Source organism: Canis lupus, chromosome 3 (genome assembly GCF_048164855.1).
Source record: "Canis lupus baileyi chromosome 3, mCanLup2.hap1, whole genome shotgun sequence".
NCBI classification, from domain to species: domain Eukaryota; kingdom Metazoa; phylum Chordata; class Mammalia; order Carnivora; family Canidae; genus Canis; species Canis lupus.
This window is the reverse complement of record NC_132840.1, coordinates 6,735,070-6,755,005: the sequence shown is the minus strand read 5'-3', so window position 1 is coordinate 6,755,005 and position 19,936 is coordinate 6,735,070. Positions and strand designations below refer to the sequence as shown.

At 48.4% G+C, this 19,936-nt stretch overlaps 2 protein-coding genes across 4 annotated transcripts in view; one reads left to right on the top strand and one right to left on the bottom strand.

Moving 5' to 3' along the window:
* The first annotated feature begins 840 nt into the window (after nt 1-840).
* On the top strand, nt 841-3,920 carry B3GNT9 (UDP-GlcNAc:betaGal beta-1,3-N-acetylglucosaminyltransferase 9). 2 transcript variants are annotated; one of them, XM_072814494.1, is made up of 2 exons: nt 841-1,118; nt 1,442-3,920. In XM_072814494.1, exon 2 carries the CDS (start codon nt 1,468-1,470, stop codon nt 2,680-2,682), a length of 1,215 nt encoding a protein of 404 aa, XP_072670595.1. In that variant the 5' UTR covers nt 841-1,118; nt 1,442-1,467; the 3' UTR covers nt 2,683-3,920. The 2 variants fall into 2 exon arrangements, with proteins under 2 accessions (XP_072670595.1, XP_072670600.1); XM_072814499.1 differs by having other exon boundaries at nt 931-1,114.
* PHAF1 (phagophore assembly factor 1) overlaps nt 3,468-19,936 on the bottom strand; it is a 28,792-nt gene continuing 12,323 nt past the window's right edge. For both annotated transcript variants that reach the window (XM_072814487.1, XM_072814492.1), the window contains exons 5-17: nt 16,985-17,028; nt 14,380-14,459; nt 14,029-14,123; nt 13,240-13,337; nt 13,041-13,153; nt 9,683-9,816; nt 9,072-9,155; nt 7,499-7,581; nt 7,056-7,099; nt 6,564-6,607; nt 6,363-6,421; nt 5,690-5,762; nt 3,468-4,985 (exon numbers count right to left, since the gene is read on the bottom strand). In XM_072814487.1, coding sequence (XP_072670588.1) covers nt 4,899-4,985; nt 5,690-5,762; nt 6,363-6,421; nt 6,564-6,607; nt 7,056-7,099; nt 7,499-7,581; nt 9,072-9,155; nt 9,683-9,816; nt 13,041-13,153; nt 13,240-13,337; nt 14,029-14,123; nt 14,380-14,459; nt 16,985-17,028 — 1,038 coding nt within the window. In that variant the 3' untranslated portion in view covers nt 3,468-4,898. The remainder of the gene's footprint in view (nt 4,986-5,689; nt 5,763-6,362; nt 6,422-6,563; nt 6,608-7,055; nt 7,100-7,498; nt 7,582-9,071; nt 9,156-9,682; nt 9,817-13,040; nt 13,154-13,239; nt 13,338-14,028; nt 14,124-14,379; nt 14,460-16,984; nt 17,029-19,936) is intronic.

Here is a 19,936-nt window from a genome sequence, read left to right as displayed (position 1 = left end):
CTCCAGAGGAACGCTCTGTCCACATGGGTCCCAGATCAAGCCCTTTATTCATCAGCCTACTTCAGGAATCCCTCAAGCTGAACCATTCCTGCCAGTCCAATCCGGCCTGCGGTGACCCAGGCCGAGTTACTTCTGCCTGTAGGAGGCTATGCTGGTTTGGGGCATTAGGGACCATGGGGCCGGGAGGTGCCTCTGGGGAGACAGAATGAAGTGCTCACCTGTGAAGTTAAGGCAGACAGCGTTGGCCTCCTGCCCTGGTGGACAGATGGGGAGGGGGCAAGGGAGGACAGAGGAAAGAGGCCCAGACTGAACTCCAGAAGATAGGGCAATGCTCTTAATTTCTTCCTGTCTGATGCTGGGCAAGTCACTTAACTCCCTGAGGGGCAGGGCCCCCTCTGGGCACGAGCAATGAAAGCTACTTCCAGAGTTGTGAGAATCGAATGAGCTGCCTGTTGGTCCCAGTGTGCGTTTGCTGGGGCGGGAGCAGGGGCGGCACAGCGGAGCCAGGAGTAAGGAGGCAGCCGCTCGCCCGCCATCTGTGATTTATATACAGGTCGTGCCTGGTTGAACCTGGGCTGCTGGTGAGCTGAGAAGCGCTTCCAAGGATCGCCTGAGGCTGTGGCCAAGTAGATGCCTAAAATGCTCAGCCTCAGGGCTTGGGACCGCCTGCCCTGGGCTCCTGCCAAGCCAGGCCCTGCCTCACTCTGGAGAGGTGGGGGTGTGGAGATTAACCAGAGGCTAAAGTTCCTTCCTGCGCCCCCCCCGCCCCGCCCAAAAGCAGATGTGGGGAATTGGAGCCCACCCTGAGACCAGAACTCGCTCCTCAGGCTTGCCCAGCGAGAGCAGCCTGGGGGAGCCCTCTCAGATTAGTCTCCCGTCGGAGACGGCGCTGCCCGCGGCGCCAGGGCGGAGCCGAGCTCCAGATGTCCAGGCGCGCACAGCTGGAGGGTCACGTGGCGGCGGCCGCGGGCCCCCCCTTCCTGCCAACGCTGCATTTGGCCCAGGCCCCGTCCCTGGCTGCCCTTGGGACCCCGCGCCGAGCCCCGGAGGCCCTGGCGTCCGGGGCCGCGCCGCTCCCAAGGGACAAGCGTGCAGGACCCCAAGGAGCGACGTGGTGGGTAGGGAGTGGTCGAAGGGGTCGGCTTTGCTGCGGGAAGGCGGGCGGGGAAGGGCCGAGCCCGCGTCTCCGGCCTGGGGGCCGCGTCCGGCGGCGCTGAGGGGGTGGGGACCGTGTGTAGGAGGAACCTGCAGCCCCCCAGGGTGCCCAGCCCCGCGCGGGGTGCCACGGCCCAGAGCAGGAGCGCCCGAGGGGGATGGATGGCGCGTAGCGGAGGCCCTGGGCCGGCGGCCTCCGCCCCCTGCCCTCGGGGACAGCGACGCCCGGAGCCCCTCCCGGCCAATGGCTTCCGCGTCGCGAGCCCCTGACCGCGTCTCTCCGCAGGGGGCGCGGGCGCCAGCCGCTCGGACATGAGGCGGAGGCTGCGCCTCCGCGGGGACGCGTCTCTCACGCTGCTCCTGGGCACCGCCCTCGGCCTCCTTCTCTACGCGCAGCGCGAGGGCGCGGCCCCGACGACCGGCGCCCCCCGGCCGCAAGGGGAGGCCGAGCCGGGGCCCACCCCAGGCCTCCGCGTCTTCCCGGCCCCGGACGCAGGCGCCGCCGCGGCCCCGCCGGCCTACGAAGGGGACACGCCGGAGCCGCCCACACCCACGGGGCCCTTTGACTTTGGCCGCTACCTGCGCGCCAAGGACCAGCGGCGCTTCCCCCTGCTCATCAACCAGCCGCACAAGTGCCGAGGGGATGGCTCGCCCGCGGGGGGACCCGACCTGCTCATCGCCGTCAAGTCGGTGGCGGCGGATTTCGAGCGGCGCCAAGCCGTGCGCCAGACGTGGGGTGCTGAGGGTCGCGTGCAGGGGGCGCTCGTGCGCCGCGTGTTCCTGCTGGGCGTGCCCCGGGGCGCGGGCACCGACGGGGCCGACGCCGAGGGGGAAGGCCCACGGAGCCACTGGCCTGCCCTGCTGCGTGCCGAGAGCCGCGCCTACGCGGACATCCTCCTCTGGGCGTTCGACGACACGTTCTTCAACCTAACGCTCAAGGAGATCCACTTCCTGGCCTGGGCCTCGGCCTACTGCCCCCAGGTGCGCTTCGTTTTTAAGGGCGACGCAGACGTGTTTGTGCACGTGGGAAACCTGCTGGCGTTCCTGGCGCCGCGGGACCCGGCGCAGGACCTGCTCGCGGGTGATGTGATCGTGCAGGCGCGTCCAATCCGCACGCGGGCCAGCAAGTACTACATCCCGGAGGCTGTGTACGGCCTGCCCGCCTACCCAGCCTACGCGGGTGGTGGCGGCTTTGTGCTCTCGGGGGTCACGCTGCGTCGCCTGGCCGACGCCTGCGCGCAGGTTGAGCTTTTCCCCATTGACGACGTGTTTCTGGGTATGTGCCTCCAGCGCCTTCGGCTCACACCCGAGCCTCACCCTGCTTTCCGCACCTTTGGCATCCCTCGTCCTTCAGCCGCGCCGCACTTGCGCACCTTTGACCCCTGCTTTTACCGAGAGCTGGTGGTAGTGCACGGGCTCTCGGCCTCGGACATGTGGCTTATGTGGCGCCTACTGAACGGGCCCCAAGGGCCAGCCTGCGCCCGTCCATGGCCTGTCGCTGCTGGCTCTTTCCAGTGGGGCCCCTAGCCACCTTCATGGCCCCAAGAGCCTCTCACTAAGACCCAGTAGGATTACTGCCGTGTATGTAGTTCTTTCCCAGAGGTACACTTCAAAATCTAGCCTCCTACCCCTGAAAGTCTGCCTCAAGTCCCTAGGGAATGAAGATTGAGCTTGGCTCCTGCACACCTACCCTACTGGGAAGTGATCTAGAAGCAACTGAATGGTAGCTCTTCGAGACAGCCAGGACTGAGGCCAAAGAGCACCAAGCCCCACCAAACAGGTGGACATGTTTGGTCCTCCTAGCACCAAGTAGGTTTTAGGGGGTTGGGGATAGGTGGTGGCAGAGGCTCACGGAATCGTACCATACTCCTTGATTTGGAAGTCCCTGAGTGATACACATGCAGATCTTTCTCAAGGCTGGAAGAGGTGCGGGGGCCTGGCCTCAGTCCTCATGGAACTGAAAGGCATTTTGCTATAACTCAATCTGAAGGTAGGCATTTTGATTCCCATCTGTCCCTCCAAATTGGATTTTCAGCCATGTACTCACCTTTAGATCGTCTTCAGAGGTCTTCTTTCCTGAAGCCAACCCCTCCTAGGCCCTGGTCTGGCTGGACCACCACGGATGGAGACACACTGAGTTGCCTGGTCCTACCTAGAGTCTTTCTCCACCACACAAGAATTTGCACACACACACCAGTCTCCTACTTGAAGCTGTGCTGCCCCACTCCAGAGAGGCAAGGAACCTAAGATGACTCTACCATAAAACTTCCCATATTGTTCACCCACTTTCTTGAAAATCAACACTCCCATGCTTATTTTAGTACAAACATCCAGCAACAGCGCATGGTGAGCCGCTGCTGAGGGCATAGGTCTTTATTGGAGGGGTATGGGCAGGGCATGAGGAGGGTTCCCCTATTCTAGGAAGATGGGAATAGTCCTGGCTGCCCCTACAGTGGGATGTGTGTGTGTGTGTTTGGGGGGGGGGGGGTTCTGGCCAGGCCACAGTCCAAATGGGAAGACACTAGTCAGTCACAAAATTATGGGAGTGCCACATAAGGCTGGCTGTACGCCCAGGAACCACTTAGGAGCCTGGGGCAGGTCCCCTGCACATTCATTGTTAAACTCTACAGGATGAGGCTGTACATGAGTTAATTACAAAAGAGTCATATTTACAAAAATCTGTACACACATTTGAAAAACTCACAAAATTGTCATCTATGTATCACAAGTTGCTAGACCAAAATATTAAAAATGGGATAAAATTATACATTTCTCTTCTCAATTCTTTTCAAAAGGATTATTTTTAAAGCACATATGCTACTTTCCTTAGCAAGACCCATGAAAAGACTGAGCAGCCCAGCCTTCCTTGAGTCCCCAGAGGCCTTGAGCCATGAATGGGCCTGGCCAGGGGACATTGCCCAGGGCTGGGGCAAGAGAGCCAGCCCACAGTGCAGAACAGAATGCCGAAACAACAAAAGGAGGAAGATGTCTTTGGCTAAAACTTTGGCATTAAATAAAAGAGGCAAACGGGATGGAAACATGCAGCCTGCTAAGCCAGGTTGGGGCACAGCAGGGGCACAGGTGACCTTGAAGGCTGGCTCCAAGAGGGGTAGGAACCAGGCCTGGGCACATTCCTGGATGGTAAAAAGCTGTGTTTCAATGCGTTAGGTGTGCCTACTGGGCCTGGAAGGGAGCACGTGCAAAGAAGGAACAGGGAAGGAACTGGGCCATCTTGGCCACAGCCAGCTCATCAAGTAACTAAAGTGGATGTAGTGCAAAAGTCGCAACCAAGTACTATGGACATGCCACCTGCTTGCCTGAAGGGTCATGTGGCAATGATGGGCCAAAGGCAGGACCTTGTCCTTGTCCTGGGTGCCTGTGTCCTCAGCCACAGAAAGAGTACTAACTTTTCGCAATGCATGTGGAACAGGAGAGACAGACCTCTGTCTCCATATGTGTTAGTCGAGGTCGCCTGGGTCCAGGTATCAAGGCTCAGAGTTTGTGCTTCTCTTTGCAGTCTGTGTCCTCTGTTGGCAAAAGCAGGCTGAGGAAAGACAGAGGAATCTCCGAGCCTCTCACCCCATGGCAGAGCACATAGTCCGAGCCCCACCTCAGAACATCACAACAGCCTTTCAACAATGGCAAGGTGTCCAAGAATATCCACAGGGTGGCACATGGAGGCCCACTGAATAGGAACCAATGCACAGCTCCACAGGGCAGAGGGGCATGGGCCAGTGATGTCCTTAGGGGAGCTCTGCTGTTCTCAGGTGGGCACCAGGCCTGGGGGGGCCATACAGGGTCACCGAGGCAATATGGTTATTCTGCATGACCTGGTATGAGAAGAAGACAGTGAGTCAAAGGGAAGGAGTGGAAAGGATGTAGGCAGGGCAGGCAATCAGATCCATAAAAACCACCAGTACGGGGGCTGTGAGTGCAGACACAGGATTTGGGGTAGCTCCTGTACACAAAGGACGGAGGTTGTATGTGCAACACACCTGCACACAGGGTTGGGTCATCTCTGGCCCAGCAACTGTGTGTTCTACATGGGATACAAAAACTTCACTCTACATATTTATTCAGTCCTTCTGGCACTGCTAGGGGCCTACTGAATGAAGGTGTAGCATCCAAAAGGTAGACAAGGGACAGCCCATTCTTCTTCCTAGCCAATGGGGCCTCTATAGCCACTTACCCATAGCACATTCTTTAATATGGCATTTAAAGGCCCCCAGTACTCCCATGCTGAGCTCCACTTGCTCCCAGGGGTTCCCTTTCCTACCATATTTATGTTTTCACATATGTGAGATCCCCGTTACCTCTCATCTTGCTGGATATAGACCACTGTAGCCGCCATGACCTCAAATTTCCCCAACATAATTTCTGAACTCTTACTGTTATATGTGGGCAGGTCATATTCTTAGCAAACAGCGTTACCAGAAAATCAGTAACCAGCAGGGCCATCAGGCCTTCCCTAACCATACTCCATCACTTGCCTGTCCCTGCCATGGCCATTAGCTCATCAACCCCCAGGACTTACCTCAAAGATCATCCGCTGAAGACCAAAGCAGAATGTGGAGCCAAATGGGTTGGTATTGTTTGGGGAGGAGGACCTGTGGCCAGGGAAGCTAGAATTAGAAAGGCAGACAGAAGCCAAGTCCAGGCAGGGCATCTAGTCCCTTTTGAGATGGGGGCCACTGCAGTATCTCCCATGGCTGTCTGTTTCCTACACAGGCCCTTGAGGTACCAGGGGTAGTGATAGGTATCGTTTAAATTCTGAACCTTACAAAGCCCAATGGGGCACAGGAAGTTATTATGCAATTAGACTAGAGTGGCAAGTTAGGAGGGAGGAGCCTCAAGCAGGATGGCAAGTGGGTATGAAGCTGTAGACTATAGCATGTGACAACTTTAATGGGAAAAAAAGAGCCAGGACAGTCAGTGAAAACTGCTTCCCTTTCTGAATAACTAGAGGTGAAAGCCCCCCCTACCTGGAGAGGGGAGCTATCCCCGGGGAGGGGGGCACCTCTCTGGTGTAGGTAAATATGCAGAATAGCTGGCCCAGTGGTAATATGCAGGGTGGGGGCAGGAAGTATGTATGTGGCAACAAGACAACTTCTGTCATTTCTAAGCTTTAGGTACTGCTAGGCTTCCCTCAGTCTTCTGGGCTGTGAGGAGCAGGACAGGGTGGTCAGAGACAGCAACCTCCTATTCACCTGTGCAGGACAACAGGCTTCTCCACAGGGTGGCCCAGGAGCTCCTGGATGTTGTCCCACTGCAAAAGGCGGCACGGGGTTAGCAGAGACCTAATCATGCCTGTGACCAATGGCTGGCCCAGAAACATGGGCCCTAGACTGCTGGCAGGCTCACACCCACCTCATTTTGGGGCTACATAAGGTGGGAAAATAGGAGCTCACCTTGCTGTAGGTTGTACATGTTTCTGTCTGACCATCTGCATTTTCTGAAAAGAGAATACAGAGTGGGTTGGTTGCTGGCCCAGCTCACCTGTGACCCCAGCCCTAGGCAGAATCCAGACCTGGCCGCTCTGTGCATTAGGGTTGGAGGGAGGGCAGATGGGCTATTTCAGAATTCCTGAATGAAAGAGGGTAGAGAACCAAGAGGGGACAGCAGTCACAAGGCTGACTCGGGAGCACCTGGATAATCGTATGTAGGAAATTCTCCCCATCAGAGACCACTAATCCCATGATCATAGAAAAAGACCTTGAGAGCCTCCAGGAGCATAAAGCCCTAACCCAGAGAAGCTGAGGGCAAAGCAGACTATGGGCAAAGCAGACTATGGGCAAAGCAGGTAGGCAAAGGCTCCTGCTACCATTTCTGTTTGGATCACTGTCTTCTCATGAGGTTAACTTCAAAACCCTTTTCTTAATCTGAGGATATCCACTACTCACCTTTCTTTATGGCTAGTGGGATCTTGAACTCACAGCGGTGATAACTAGAGAGAGAAGCCAGATGGATAAAGGCTGGGCCCTCTGAGAGGCCTGACCACCCATGCATTTCAACCCTGCACCCCAGGAAACACAGAAGGAACCCACCCCCAAAGCCCTGGCTCTGGGGTCTAGAGACATCTTGGACAGATACATCATTCTGGACAAGATACGAAGCTCTCTGAACCTATTTCCCTATTTGTAAAATGGGTACAAATGGAGAGATGTAAGGTATGGACACTGTACCAGGAAAAGAGCAAACACTCAGGAAATGTTCGCTTCCCATGAAACTGTAAGAATTCAGGTACAGACAAATTAGTGAACATTCAAAGCCACAAGCTCTCTTTTCCTGGGGATTTTCAACCCAAAGCTCAGTTCTTGGGAGGGGAAGGTATAGGTATACTCACATATTAAAATTATAATGCCCAGGGTAATTGGTGTGTAGGACAAACTTCTTCACTTTGTGTGTATTTGCATCAAAGAGGATATCCTGGGGTAGAAAACAAGGATGTCCAAGTAGGGAAGGTTATTGAGGCTGGACAAAGGCCTTTCCAAGGCCATGTCCAACTCAGAGATAGCCACTCCACAACAGGGATGCTGCTGGGAAATAGCCTTCTCCCCAACAACAGTCAAGGGGATAGCTGAGATCAAGCAGCCTTAAATGGACATTTTCAGTGAAGGGGGCACCCAGACATCTGTAGGTCCCCCATTCCAAACTTTGTAGCAGCAGGCCCAGTAGACCCATGGGCTACAGCTCTCACTGCTTGGGAACTCAAACACATCAGAGAGACCTTTCCTAACCAGCCCCTGATTAAAAACTAACTGAGCATAGATTTTGGCTTAAAGGCCACCAAGAAGATTCAGGGACCACCTGACTTTCCAGTGGCTCAAGGCACCTAACTATTCTGAATGCCATTACTGGCCATTAGGCCCTGTGGGAGTCAGCAACCCCTGGAACTGAAGGTCTAGCCTCTCACCAGGACTCAGAGCTGGATTTGATGCTGCCCACTGAACACTTCTTTCCTATCTCCCACACCCTTCCCAGTTTCACATCCTGTCAGTTGTTTAGGCTTGTGACCGCAGGGTTAGCTCTGACCCCACCCCTACATGACCTACATTAAGTCCTATTAGGGTTTGGTCCATTTGTTCCATCTTCCTTGTCCCTTATTATCACTGGTCCTTGAACTCAAGAGGTTCAGCTTACAGAATGCCATTTCTCTCCTGCCACTGCCATACCTTCAAGAGTTTATGTTTACCCACTACTCCTGGTTCCTCTGGTCTTTTTCCACATAGGCAGACCCAGTATCTCCTTTCTCCCTCTCCAGAATCTACCCTTTCTTTGCTGCTTCAAGACCTCAGGCTCTAGAAAGCTCAAACACTCAAAGACCCCAGGTCCAGGCTAGCCTTGCCCTCTGAGATGTATCCTGCTGGCACAGGGTTTACACAATTTCTTTTTTTTTTTCCCCACAATTTCTCACACACATCCCATCCACCAGCTGCACTGTCAGCACTGACAGTGGACACCAGCTCCATTCAGCACTCCATGTCCAGAGCACAGGACCACAGCAATGCCTCTGGGGTAATCCTCTAAAAATACATAAGCACATTCCCACTGTCTCTGACCCTTTTTAGTCTCCCTGTTTTGAGATTCCAGAAGAAGCTCGTATATGTTCTACAAATGTGAAGATCCCAAACTATGTTAACCTGAATGATTCCCACAGCCTCTACTTATGCAGCATGTTTTCCTCAATAAAGAAGCCGAGACATACCAGGGAACCTGGTGCTTCTGAGAAATCTCAGTGGCAGGGAAGGCCCCTTTAGGGTGCCAATGCAAGACAGCACTGCATTGGGTGGAGCCAGCTGGGGCTAGTTTCCCTGCTGCCAGGCATGGTTACAGATCCATGTATACACAAAGGTGTGCCCAGGTGCATGGTCTGCTACCACAGAAATGAAACATTTCTCTAAGGAACCACAACTTACCACTCCAAGAGTGAAGTAGTTAAAAAAGTAGTCATTGCACTTGGATGGAACTTGTTTATGAGGGGAAGGAGAATGAATTTTCATCTGTTGGGAAAAAAATCAACAAAAAAATCCAACTCCTTAATACAATTCTCAGATTAACTAAAAGTCTACAAACTGTGTTTTGTGTATAACATTAAGCTGCTAGGTAAGCAAAAGTGTCAGAATCTCTGCTACTGGTGCTGAATAATGCAGCCAGCCTTTTTTTTTTTTTTTCCCCAGCTTTGGTTGACTACAGACTGGGCCCTGGTCTCCAAGAAAAGGCAGGACAATCTGACCAACAGGATCAGAAAAGAGCTTTCAATTTAATTCATCAGTTTTCATAGAACAGGTTCTATGGAAAAATAACAATTTATATTTACTTGATATTAAGTTAATATTGATTAAAAAAGGACAATGCCTACCTGGTTCAGTTGGTAGAGCATGTGACTCTTGATCTAAGGGTTATGAGCTCGAGCCCCACTTTGGGGATAGACTTTACTTAAAAGGTAAAAAAGCCTATTTAACTTCATAACACATTTTACCTTAAAAGGTAAAAAGCCTATTTAACTTCATAAACACATTTTCCGTACCTTGTCTTCTGACTTATAGAAGACCTTGTGCGGAGAGCCAAGCACGCTAAGAACATCTTGGCAAGAATCGCCAAAATATACTGAACGTTCAAATACCCGCATCTTGGCATCTGCTAATAGGCCAGGTCCACAACCTGCAGAGAATAAGGGAGAGGTGGTCAGGTTCCCAGCCAGGGCCTGATATCCTGCAGCCTGGGACCAAGGGGGCCCCAGAGAGGCCAATGACTGCACACTGCATTTTTAGCTCTGGCTGAGGGGCAAGACTGCATGCAAGCAGAAATACTAGGTCACAGGGCTTGAGATGCTATGAGAGATCACTATCTTCTTGAAATAATCCCAGAGAGGGGCCCCTGGGTGGCTCAGTCAGTTAAGTATCTGACTCTTGATTTTGGCTCAAGTCATGATTTCAGGATCATGAGACTGAGTCCTGCATTGGCCATGGAGCCTGCTTAAGAATCTCTTTCCCGGGATCCCTGGGTGGCGCAGCGGTTTGGCGCCTGCCTTTGGCCCAGGGCGCGATCCTGGAGACCCAGGATCGAATCCCACGTCGGGCTCCCGGTGCATGGAGCCTGCTTCTCCCTCTGCCTGTGTCTCTGCCTCTCTCTCTCTCTGTGTGACTATCATAAATAAATAAAAAATAAAAAAATGTAAAAAAAAAAAAAAGAATCTCTGCCCCCTCCCCATTTCTTTCATTAAATAATAATAATAATAATAATAATTAAAAAAAGAAAGAAGGAATCCCAGAGACTCATTCAATCCAAGAAAAGTGATGTGGAGCTCTAAAAACTTCATTCATTCACTCACCAAATATTTACTTATTGACTACCATGGGCTAGACACTTTGTAAGATACTGAAGAAACATGCTGAGCAAAACAAATGCAGTCTCTGCCCATATTGGAGCTTATGGTGTGACGATTCCAATCCGACACCACACAACTATGGTAAAATAAACAGCAGCAGAGATGCTATGAAAGTATATAATGAGGTGCTATTATCTCTTGCCACTTTCTAGGTCCTGTTAAGATACAGGAATTTATGTTAAGAGGGGCTTCTCAATGGTAACCCCCAACTAGAGACTAGACCTAAATATCACTCTATAGAGAAGTCAACAGGAAACATCCATTAACTTACTCCCTAATTATACAAACACCGACAGACCCACTAACACTCAACAAATGACAAACCAGGAAAGTGGGAGGATAAGAAAATCCCATTTGACAGAAGTTTCTTCTTTGGGAAAAATCTTTAAACCCTGACTCTAATACATTTTAGAAATGGTTCCAGTTACACACACATAGAAGTAGCTGTGGAATAGGAAAAGACACACCAACAGTAAAATTCCCCCATTCTGTGGATGGGAAGACAAAGTGTTTTACTTCTCCATAATCTGCCCCCCAAAAGAGGCAAGAACTGGGGAAGACTGCATTTCCTGGTATATGATAATCACCATCACCTTACTCTGAACAGAACTTTATAGCTGACAAAGCTCTTTCAGGTATAATAATCCATTTGTTATATGGGGAAGACTTCAGGGATCTAAAATTTCAAATAAGCTGGTACTGAGTTCTGAGTTCTTCAACTAACCCAACAGTCTTCAGTCACAGCACACATACACTGAGTGGCAAGTAATGGTTGTGTTTAAATTAATGAGGTCACAGAAAAACATAGTCTACATTAACCTCTGCCTATAAATCTTGCGCTTAGGCAAGCCTGGGTGGCCTACAGAACCCACCAAAAGTCCTGCCAGGCTGGACTATATGCCCAAAATCTCCAGGTACCAGACACTTGTAAAGGTCCAGATGGGTGGGGTGATAGGGAAGGCAATCTTCACAGGCAAGTCTTCTCTCATCTGACCCTACTTGAAGCCTACCCAGGGGAAAATATCCTTAGTTTTAGGAGGCTATTTTAGTTTCTGATTCCCTGGAGTGAATCTTCCTATAAATTATTGTGGGGACCAAGGCAGTTATACTGAATTCCTATCTTAAAAATTCCTATCCTCGTAGCTACAATCCATAAGGAAACATGTGAGTAATGGGTTGGTTGAGACAAGCTACCTTTCTGCTTACCAAAGGAAACTTTCAACGAGTACTTGATTAGATAGTAATTTGATAAGTCCCTGACTTAAAGTGTTTCCCCCACTGACCCTGTAAGCAGTGATATGTGATTGCTGGGAGTGTGCTGTACAGGGTGGAAGCCAGAATTAGAGGAGATTCCCCTCTCCCAACAGACTCCTCTTGCTGTCACCTGGGATAACTGCACCATCTTTGGCTACCTCGCTGTTTCAAGGAGTGACCCTCCTGGCAAAAGAGACCCTAAATCACTTGACCTTGTTGCTACATCTCAATTCTCTCAAACACTATAGCTCAAGTGCAACATTCTTTTAAGTAGAATTTTCTGCCTTGGCTAGAAAACCACATTTAAAAAAAATTTCTAACATAGAGCTTGTGAACTACTTAATTGTTCAGGGGAGTAACTTCAGTTTATATGCCAAATTCTTCATAGTTAAGGACCAGTGCCCTAGAAACTAACACAAGATCCTAATTTATGAACAAATACTCAGTACTCACTAAGCTAGACTGAGCCCCTTGAAGGCACAGCCTCTATCCTGGATCCCAGGCCAAAGACATGGCCTATACTATTAAGTGTGGCTCAAGGTCCACAGTAGCTGAGATTAGCCACACACAAGGAAATCACAAAAGAGGCATGGATCCTGGAGAGGCTATCCATTGAAGGTAGCAGCTCTTTTTTTGTTCATAGTCAGCAAATCTCGCAGCAGGGTCTGGCCAAATCATAATCCAAAAAGTCCCAGCTGCCAGCCTATTGAGAACTGGCATAAAGGCTGGAAAAAGGATTGGGATCTCTGAGTGGCTCAGTTGGTTGAGCATCCGACTCTTGGTTTTGGCGCAGGTTGTGATCTCAGAGTCGTGGGATTATGCCTCATGTCACACTCTGTGCTCAGTGGGGGAGTCTGCTTTAAGACTCTCTCTGCCCCTCCCCATTGTGTGGTCTCTCAAAATGGGCAAATAAATCTTTAAAAAAAAGGGGGGGGTGGAAAAGGGGAGAAAAGACCAATATTGCAGCCCATAAGATACATTTCCAGTAAACAGCCTGGGAAGCACTGCAAAACTATATAAGCACACAGAAGGCTTACGTACATGCTAGGGGAAGCAGTGCTACTGTCATTTATTAAGATTTTGTAATGATAAAACTGGTGTTATTCCTTCACAAATTTAAACAAAAGCTTTAACCATAAATATCTGTACTGTCTTGTACCAACTATCTTTAAGCATGTGCGACTTTGGGCTGTCTCAACATGGATATAATAGAGAATCCACTACCCCAAGGCCAGTAACTGACCTGCAGCAAGTAGCCGAAGTCGTAAACCTGAGGGTCCAGTTCCATCTCGAAGAACATCCACACTCTCAGCATACACATTGCCAAGGAAACAGCTCAGGGGCATTACGGGAGCCCTGGAGGCAGGCAAAGAATGAGCAGAGGCTTTGCCCTTCCTCCCAAGGAACCCATGGCCCATGAAGCTTGTGCTCCCCACACATACTTGGTATCCTGCAGGCTGTTTCCACTGTAGATGTACATTCGTTTCACAGTCGCTCCGTGGGGTATCTGGAGAGAAGCCAGGCCATGGGCAAAATTGGGCTGCAAACACAAGACAAAAGTTTTACTAAAAGCATACTGCAGGCCATGTAAGCCAGGGTCTGGCATTTCCCCAGCCCTCATGGTCTTCAAGAACTGGTCAGGTCAAAGCACACAGTCAAACCTGGTTCCAGGTCAATAAACTCATCCCATCCATGCAAGTCCATTTTTAATTTTAGTTTTTCCTTCCTTCATCAAGAAGAAATTATGGAAAAAAAAAAAAAAAAAAAAAAAAAAAAAAAGAAATTATGGGAATGCTTTCTTTAGTAAAATGTAAGCCTCACCAAATGTCTATCATTTCATGACCCTAAAGATGCTGCTACCTAAGGATGAATATAACATTTTGTTAAAAGCAATAGATAAATGAAAATCCAGAATGAACTCTCAAATTCTAGGCCACTTAAAAAACCTCTACACTGATGTGGAGTTTTAAAGCAAAGTACAACTGAATTTATTTCTGAAAAGTAAGCCTGACCTCACTCTGCAGTGAGAAGCGCCCTCTTCTTGGGAATGCCAGCTTGGGCTTTGTTCTTGCTATCAATCCCACCCACTCTACCACTCTTGGTCCCTGAAGACCTCAGAGATGAGGAAACCAAAGAAAGGGTATCTATCCAGCTTCCCTGGTGGCACTGTCTGCTGGGTCCATATCACCTTGGTACTGGGTGACAAATACCATAGGAAAGGAAGGGCTAACCTCGTACTTGGGAGCCTCGGTCCACGAGTCTAACTGGAAAGAGAAAGATAGTCCTCTGAAGTTGAGGTGGAAGAGCTGCTCAGCGGAGTTATACACTGTAGGAGTGAGGAGGAGACAATGACATGGGTGAATGATATCAGAAGACATGAACACAAACCAGCCTGGCACCATCTTCCTTATGTCTGAATCCTGAACTGACCCACTACGCTGAAAACAAGGGACAGGAGCTTTCCTTCACATCCAGTTATCAACTGTCAAATCCTATAGGAACCTGGCTTCAGGGGATGGTGCACTTGCTAGGTTCATCATTATGGGGTGCAACAGATAAGGAGAGGAATCAGATGGACTTACCTCCAGGATGGGTTGCACCAAAAGACTGGTCAATCTGCTCAATGGTGGGAGCTATGGCCTGAGAGTTAAAATGCACTCCACTGAAAAACAAAGATGCTTTTCAAATCACTGAAGATGGTAGCTAGAAGAGTTATTCTTTAAACATAGGCAGGTGAGTTTACAAGTATGTCAAAACACAAGTTTAGGGATGCCTGGGTGGCTCAGTGGTTTAGCGCCTGCCTTTGGCTCAGGGCATGACCCCAGGGTCCTGGGATTGAGTCCCACATCCATCCAGTCCCTGCATGGAGCCTGGTTCTCCCTCTGCCTATGTCTCTGCCTCTCTCTCTCTCTGTCTCTGTCTCTCATGAATAAATAAAATCTTTAAGAAAAATGACAAGTTTATTAAAGAACTTTTAAGTGAGGGATAATAAATGAGGTCAGAACAAGTCAAGTCTCCAAGGCTGATACACAGAATTGATCCTTAAGGCCTGTGTGGTCATCAGGCAGTTTAGAAAGAAATAAATTCAGTCTTAGCCCATGGCATCTAGACTCGGATGCCACAGAGTGGCACAGGAATAGAAAATGTTAATATGTTTTCCTAGAATGCCTACTAATAGTTTAGCTTGGAAAGGAACTTTTTAAAAAGAACATCTTAAAAGAACAGTATAGCCAAGCAAGGTAACTTGTTTTCTTTCTTTTTTCTTTCCTTTCCTTTCTTTTTTCTTTTTCTTTTCCTCTTTCTTTCTTTCTCTTTATTTTCTTTTCCCTTCCTTCCTTTTCTTTTCTTTCTCAGATTTTATTTGAGAGACAGAAAGAGAGAGACAGAGCAGGCACAGAGGGGCACAGGGAGGAGGAGAAAGAATCTGAAGGGGACTCTACACTGAGTGCAGAGCCCCACATAGGACAACTGAGATCATGACCTCAGTCAAAACCCAGAGTCCCAGAGTCCCAACTGCAACACCCAGGCACCTCAGGCAGCTTGTTTCTTAACAGACAGCACTCAAGGACTGGGTGAATTTGGAGAGGGGTAATGGATCCCAAGCAAAGGGGAAAGATCTGAGGGGGGAGGGGCTTGGGAACAAAGAGGACACATGATTTCAGATGATAGGCAAGAAGATACAGCATTCATGACTTTCAGGAGAATGCTTAAAGGTTAAGAATAATTTTTAAAATTAGCATAATTCATGGAACACCTCCTTTTTTTAAAGATTTATTTACTCATTTGGGGGGAGGGGGTGCAGAAGGAGAGGAAGAGAGTCTTAAGTCTCAGGAATACTCTGTACTGAGTGTGCCTTGATGCAGGGCTTAATCCCATGACCCTGAGACCATGACCTGAGCCAAAACCAAGAGTTGGACGCCCAACTGACTGTGCTACCCAGGCACGCTAGAACACCTCTTTTTCTTAACTCAGCAGCCACACAGTACTGACTTCATTTCTCTGATGGGAAAACAAGCTCAGAGAGGTTAAATGACTTGCCTAAGGTCACAGAGGTAATAGAATGATGAATCCAGGGAGGCCTGACCCTTGGACTCCATGCTTTTACTCATCACTAACTACTAAGAGGGAAAAAAAGAAGCCAGACCTTGAGGTACAAAGGCTCCAACAAAACTGAAAGACAAAAAGAATCTGGAGGGGCCAGTGCTATTACACATTTGCTTTATCCACTTCCCTAGTGGCAAATGCTGCTTAAGCTAATCCCAGGAATTGGCCTTTTTTCATGCCCCTGAAAAGGGAAAGGGAAGCCTGTTAAGGAAGCTTACTATATGGAGCATTCTAGATGCTAGCACAGAACCTTGCCATAATGGGGGCTCAAATATTTCTTTTATGCTACAGGCATTCTTGTTTTCCTTCTAAAAAGTAGATTTCAGGGGCACCTGGGTGGCTCAGTTGGTTGAGTGTCCAACTTTTGGTTTTGTCTCAGGTCGTGATCTTAAGCCCCATGGTGGGGTCCATGTCCTCAAGAAGTCTTACTTCTCCTTTTCCCTCTCCCTCTCCCCCCTCCCCCATGCACTCATGTGCTTACTCTTTCAAATACATAAATAAAATCTTAAAGAAAAAAGAAAAGAAAAAGAAAAATGGGTGGCACAGCTGGTTAAGCATATGACTTTTGGTTTTGGCTTAGGTCATCTCAGGATTGTGAGATTGAGCCTTGGGTTGGACTTCACACTCAGTGCAGAGTCTGCTTAGGACTCTCTCTCTCCCCTCTGCCCCTCCCCACTGCACTCTCTAAATAAATCTTTAAAAAAAAAAAAAAAGGTAGATTTTGGCTCCTAAATAGTGATCCCTTTGGCATTCTCTTTAGCATACATAGGCTTTGAAGTCAGACCTATGGTTGTGGGGGGCAGGCAGCATCTGTGACCTAGAAGATAGTCACATCACCTCTAACCTGAGGTCCTTTGTTGTGAGGACTAAATAAACTGACATATATGAGAAGTGTTTTACACACAGCATGTCCTTAAACAAGATTTCCTTCTCTTCTCCAGAAAGCTAAGTAGGCTTGGAGGCTGCCTGAGGAAATCATGGAAACTGCTATGGATGGGAATCCTTTATTAACTTAATGAGCATAATAGATAAACTCCATATGTACCAATCCTGCGGCATAGACCAGCAGGGGAGTAAACTTACCAATATTTTAACTTTACTTTAGTCAAGTCATATACTTCAATCACCTTGAAAAAAAAAAAATCAAAGGTTTAAGCGCTGTAATACTCTGCAATTGAAAAAGATTGACTAAAAAGACACTTATAAAGGGATGCCTGGCTGGCTAAGTCGGTAGAGCATGTGAATCTTGATCTCAGGGTTGTGAGTTTGAGCCCTTTGATGGGTTATATCACTTAAAAAATAAAATCTTAAAAAAAAAAAAAAGACATTTATAGAATAGTGAAGAAAAAGAAATCTATCACTATTCAGAATTTTCTTGAAGCACCACACATTATGTTTTGTTCTCATTTTTAAATCTAGAGGAAAAACTCATGCTACACACACAGTATAACCTCTCCTTTTCTTTCTTCTAGTGGACTGTTCCACATATATCCATGTATGCAGCAGGTCAAGTTCCTATAACTAATCTACTACTCTATCATACAGAGTGCTACACATATGGAAGAGTGAAATCCTCCACAAAACAAATCATGTAGCTTAAAGGTTAAAGTTGTACCTTTGGATACTGAGCCTTCTTCCTTCTATTCCAAGCTTTGCTGCATTAGCAAAACCCCAAATCAGATCACTTTGAAAAACACTTTAAAATACTGTAGCTTACAAAACAAAAGGATTGGAGGAGATCTATCCTGCTAAAAAAGAAGTCATATTACATTAGGTTAGGACAAGTGGGACAATATTCATACATCTCTATTGAAGGGCACCTGGAATACCTTAGGACCCTCGTGTCATTTCAAGGGGTTCAGCTTTGGATTAAATGCCAAGAACTCAGGGCAGAGACAAAGGTATTGAACACTCAGCCACTAGTGGTGCCAAGTAATGAGCACTAGGAAGTCTTCTATGCCAATGTAGCAAGGGCTTGGTAGCCAGAAGCATGGCTGGCCGGGGCCTGGAGCACCAGCTACTATCCTCCAGTTGGGAGTCCTGGCGCTCACTATAGAGGAACAAGCAGAGCTGATTCAACGTCCACTTCCCCTGACAATCTGAGCCTCATCCTAGAAGGGGCTGTGGGGCCCTGTGTCTAGAAAAGCATCTAGCATTGCCATAGAAAATGAGACATAATAGGCAGTCTACTCTTGGCCAGACCTTACTGCTAACTTTATTTAATGATCCTAACACTAAACCACAAGTTGGGCACCTCTTAATTAAATGCAGCTATTCTGATCCTACGTGGTGCTAAGAGTAACTCCCTCTGCTGGGCTGTCACAGCACTTCAATCACCTCTTTTCCCACACTACTTGTGTATGCTGTTCCCAGTCTCACTAAGTTAAGCCCTTTAAGGTCTGGCTTATTACTTCACACAGGAAAGGTACTTAAAACATCAGGCAAGTCTGATTGTTACGAAGCTGGCTAAGGGCAATATGAAGCTAGAAAGCATGAAAAGAGGTACCAAGAGAGGTCATACAAGGAAGGACAGGCGAACAGCTGTGATTCATAAGATACGTAGTGTCCCCTTCAGAAAGCCTGTATCATGCCAAACTGGTATGCCATTTCACGAAGGCCAGGGCCTCATGCTGGCAGAGAGCCTCAACCTTCAGCCAGAAGCCTTGCTTATATAGCAGGAGCAGACAACTGCCTCCCTGATTGCCACCCCTACAGCTGGCTAATGACCCACCATTCACCCTGTGGGGGTAGGCCTCAATGATGTTCCTTCTGTCTCATTGTTACCCACCTGCCAATAACCAAGACCAACACTTATGGGTGTTTCAACCTGGCCTGTCTAATGCAAGAACAGTGGACCGGAGTTAATCACAGGGCCTATGTATGATGGTACTTGTGGCAAGAGACCCCAGGTGCTAACCATCTTGGAGTCCTTCATGTCACCAAGAATAATCAACAAGCAGATTTTGGTCCATGGAGCTTGCTAAGCCATGGGGACAAGCAGCTAGGGAAGTCAAAAGTCCATGATCTACCACCCTCTGGGCTGGAAAATACTTTGATTTCCCCAGAGCAGAAGCCAAGACAGCAGCCAAGATAGGAAAGGAAAAGATAGGTAGCTGTAAAAGTTGAGATTTGTGAAGCCTCATTCCACAAAGCTTTCTTACAGTCAGGGAGTCAAGGAATCAGGGAGAGGTGGATTCTTAAGTGCGGGAATGAGGGGCAGGCAGAAGGGCATGTCAAACCTGATGCTAACCAAGGGCACCTGAGAATGCTTTCTCTGTTTCCAGAGGCTCAGGGCCCCAGCCCCCACCCCCTTCATAGGGACCCTACAAAAAGCAGAAGAAAAGGTTCTATTTATTTCCTTTCCCATTCAAATGTACTTCCATTCCTCACAGTTCTCCATAGTGTGCTCACACAATTTTCTTCAGCTTGTATCACATTATTTCCCATACACAACAACAGAAGCTAAGTCATTTCTACTGCCAGTGGCCACCACACACTGAATTAATTAACTTATTAATTCAGGGTTAAAAGCTTGGCAGACCACTCATCCTCTCTCTACTGTTTCGCTGATAAAACAGTATTACTCACAGGCTTGCTAAGTTAGGAAATGTATGGGAAGCACTTAACCACGTACTTCACTTGTACCAAGTACTCACTAAATATATGACACTGTCTTCACCATGCTATGATTTTATGACAGGCTGTCTAGCCATTCCCCTTTGTTATCCATTTTTTCCAGTTTTTCATTACTATGAAAAGCCCTGCTATAAATATCTGGCAACATTACCTTCCCCATAAACTTTTGGAGTTATGTTTCCTAAAGTGGACTTACCAAGCTGAGACAAATAACTCTTTGTAAAGTTGTTTCCAGATTATGTTTCCCCCAATTTGTAATGAAGCCACACTGATGACCATCCTCTTTCCTTTCCCACTGTGAAACTTCTGGTCAGGAAGGACAAGATGAATGTGTCCACAAGGAGAGGCAAGGTAAGTTGTGAGGTTAAGAATGTTCACATTTGCTTTTGAAGAGCCATC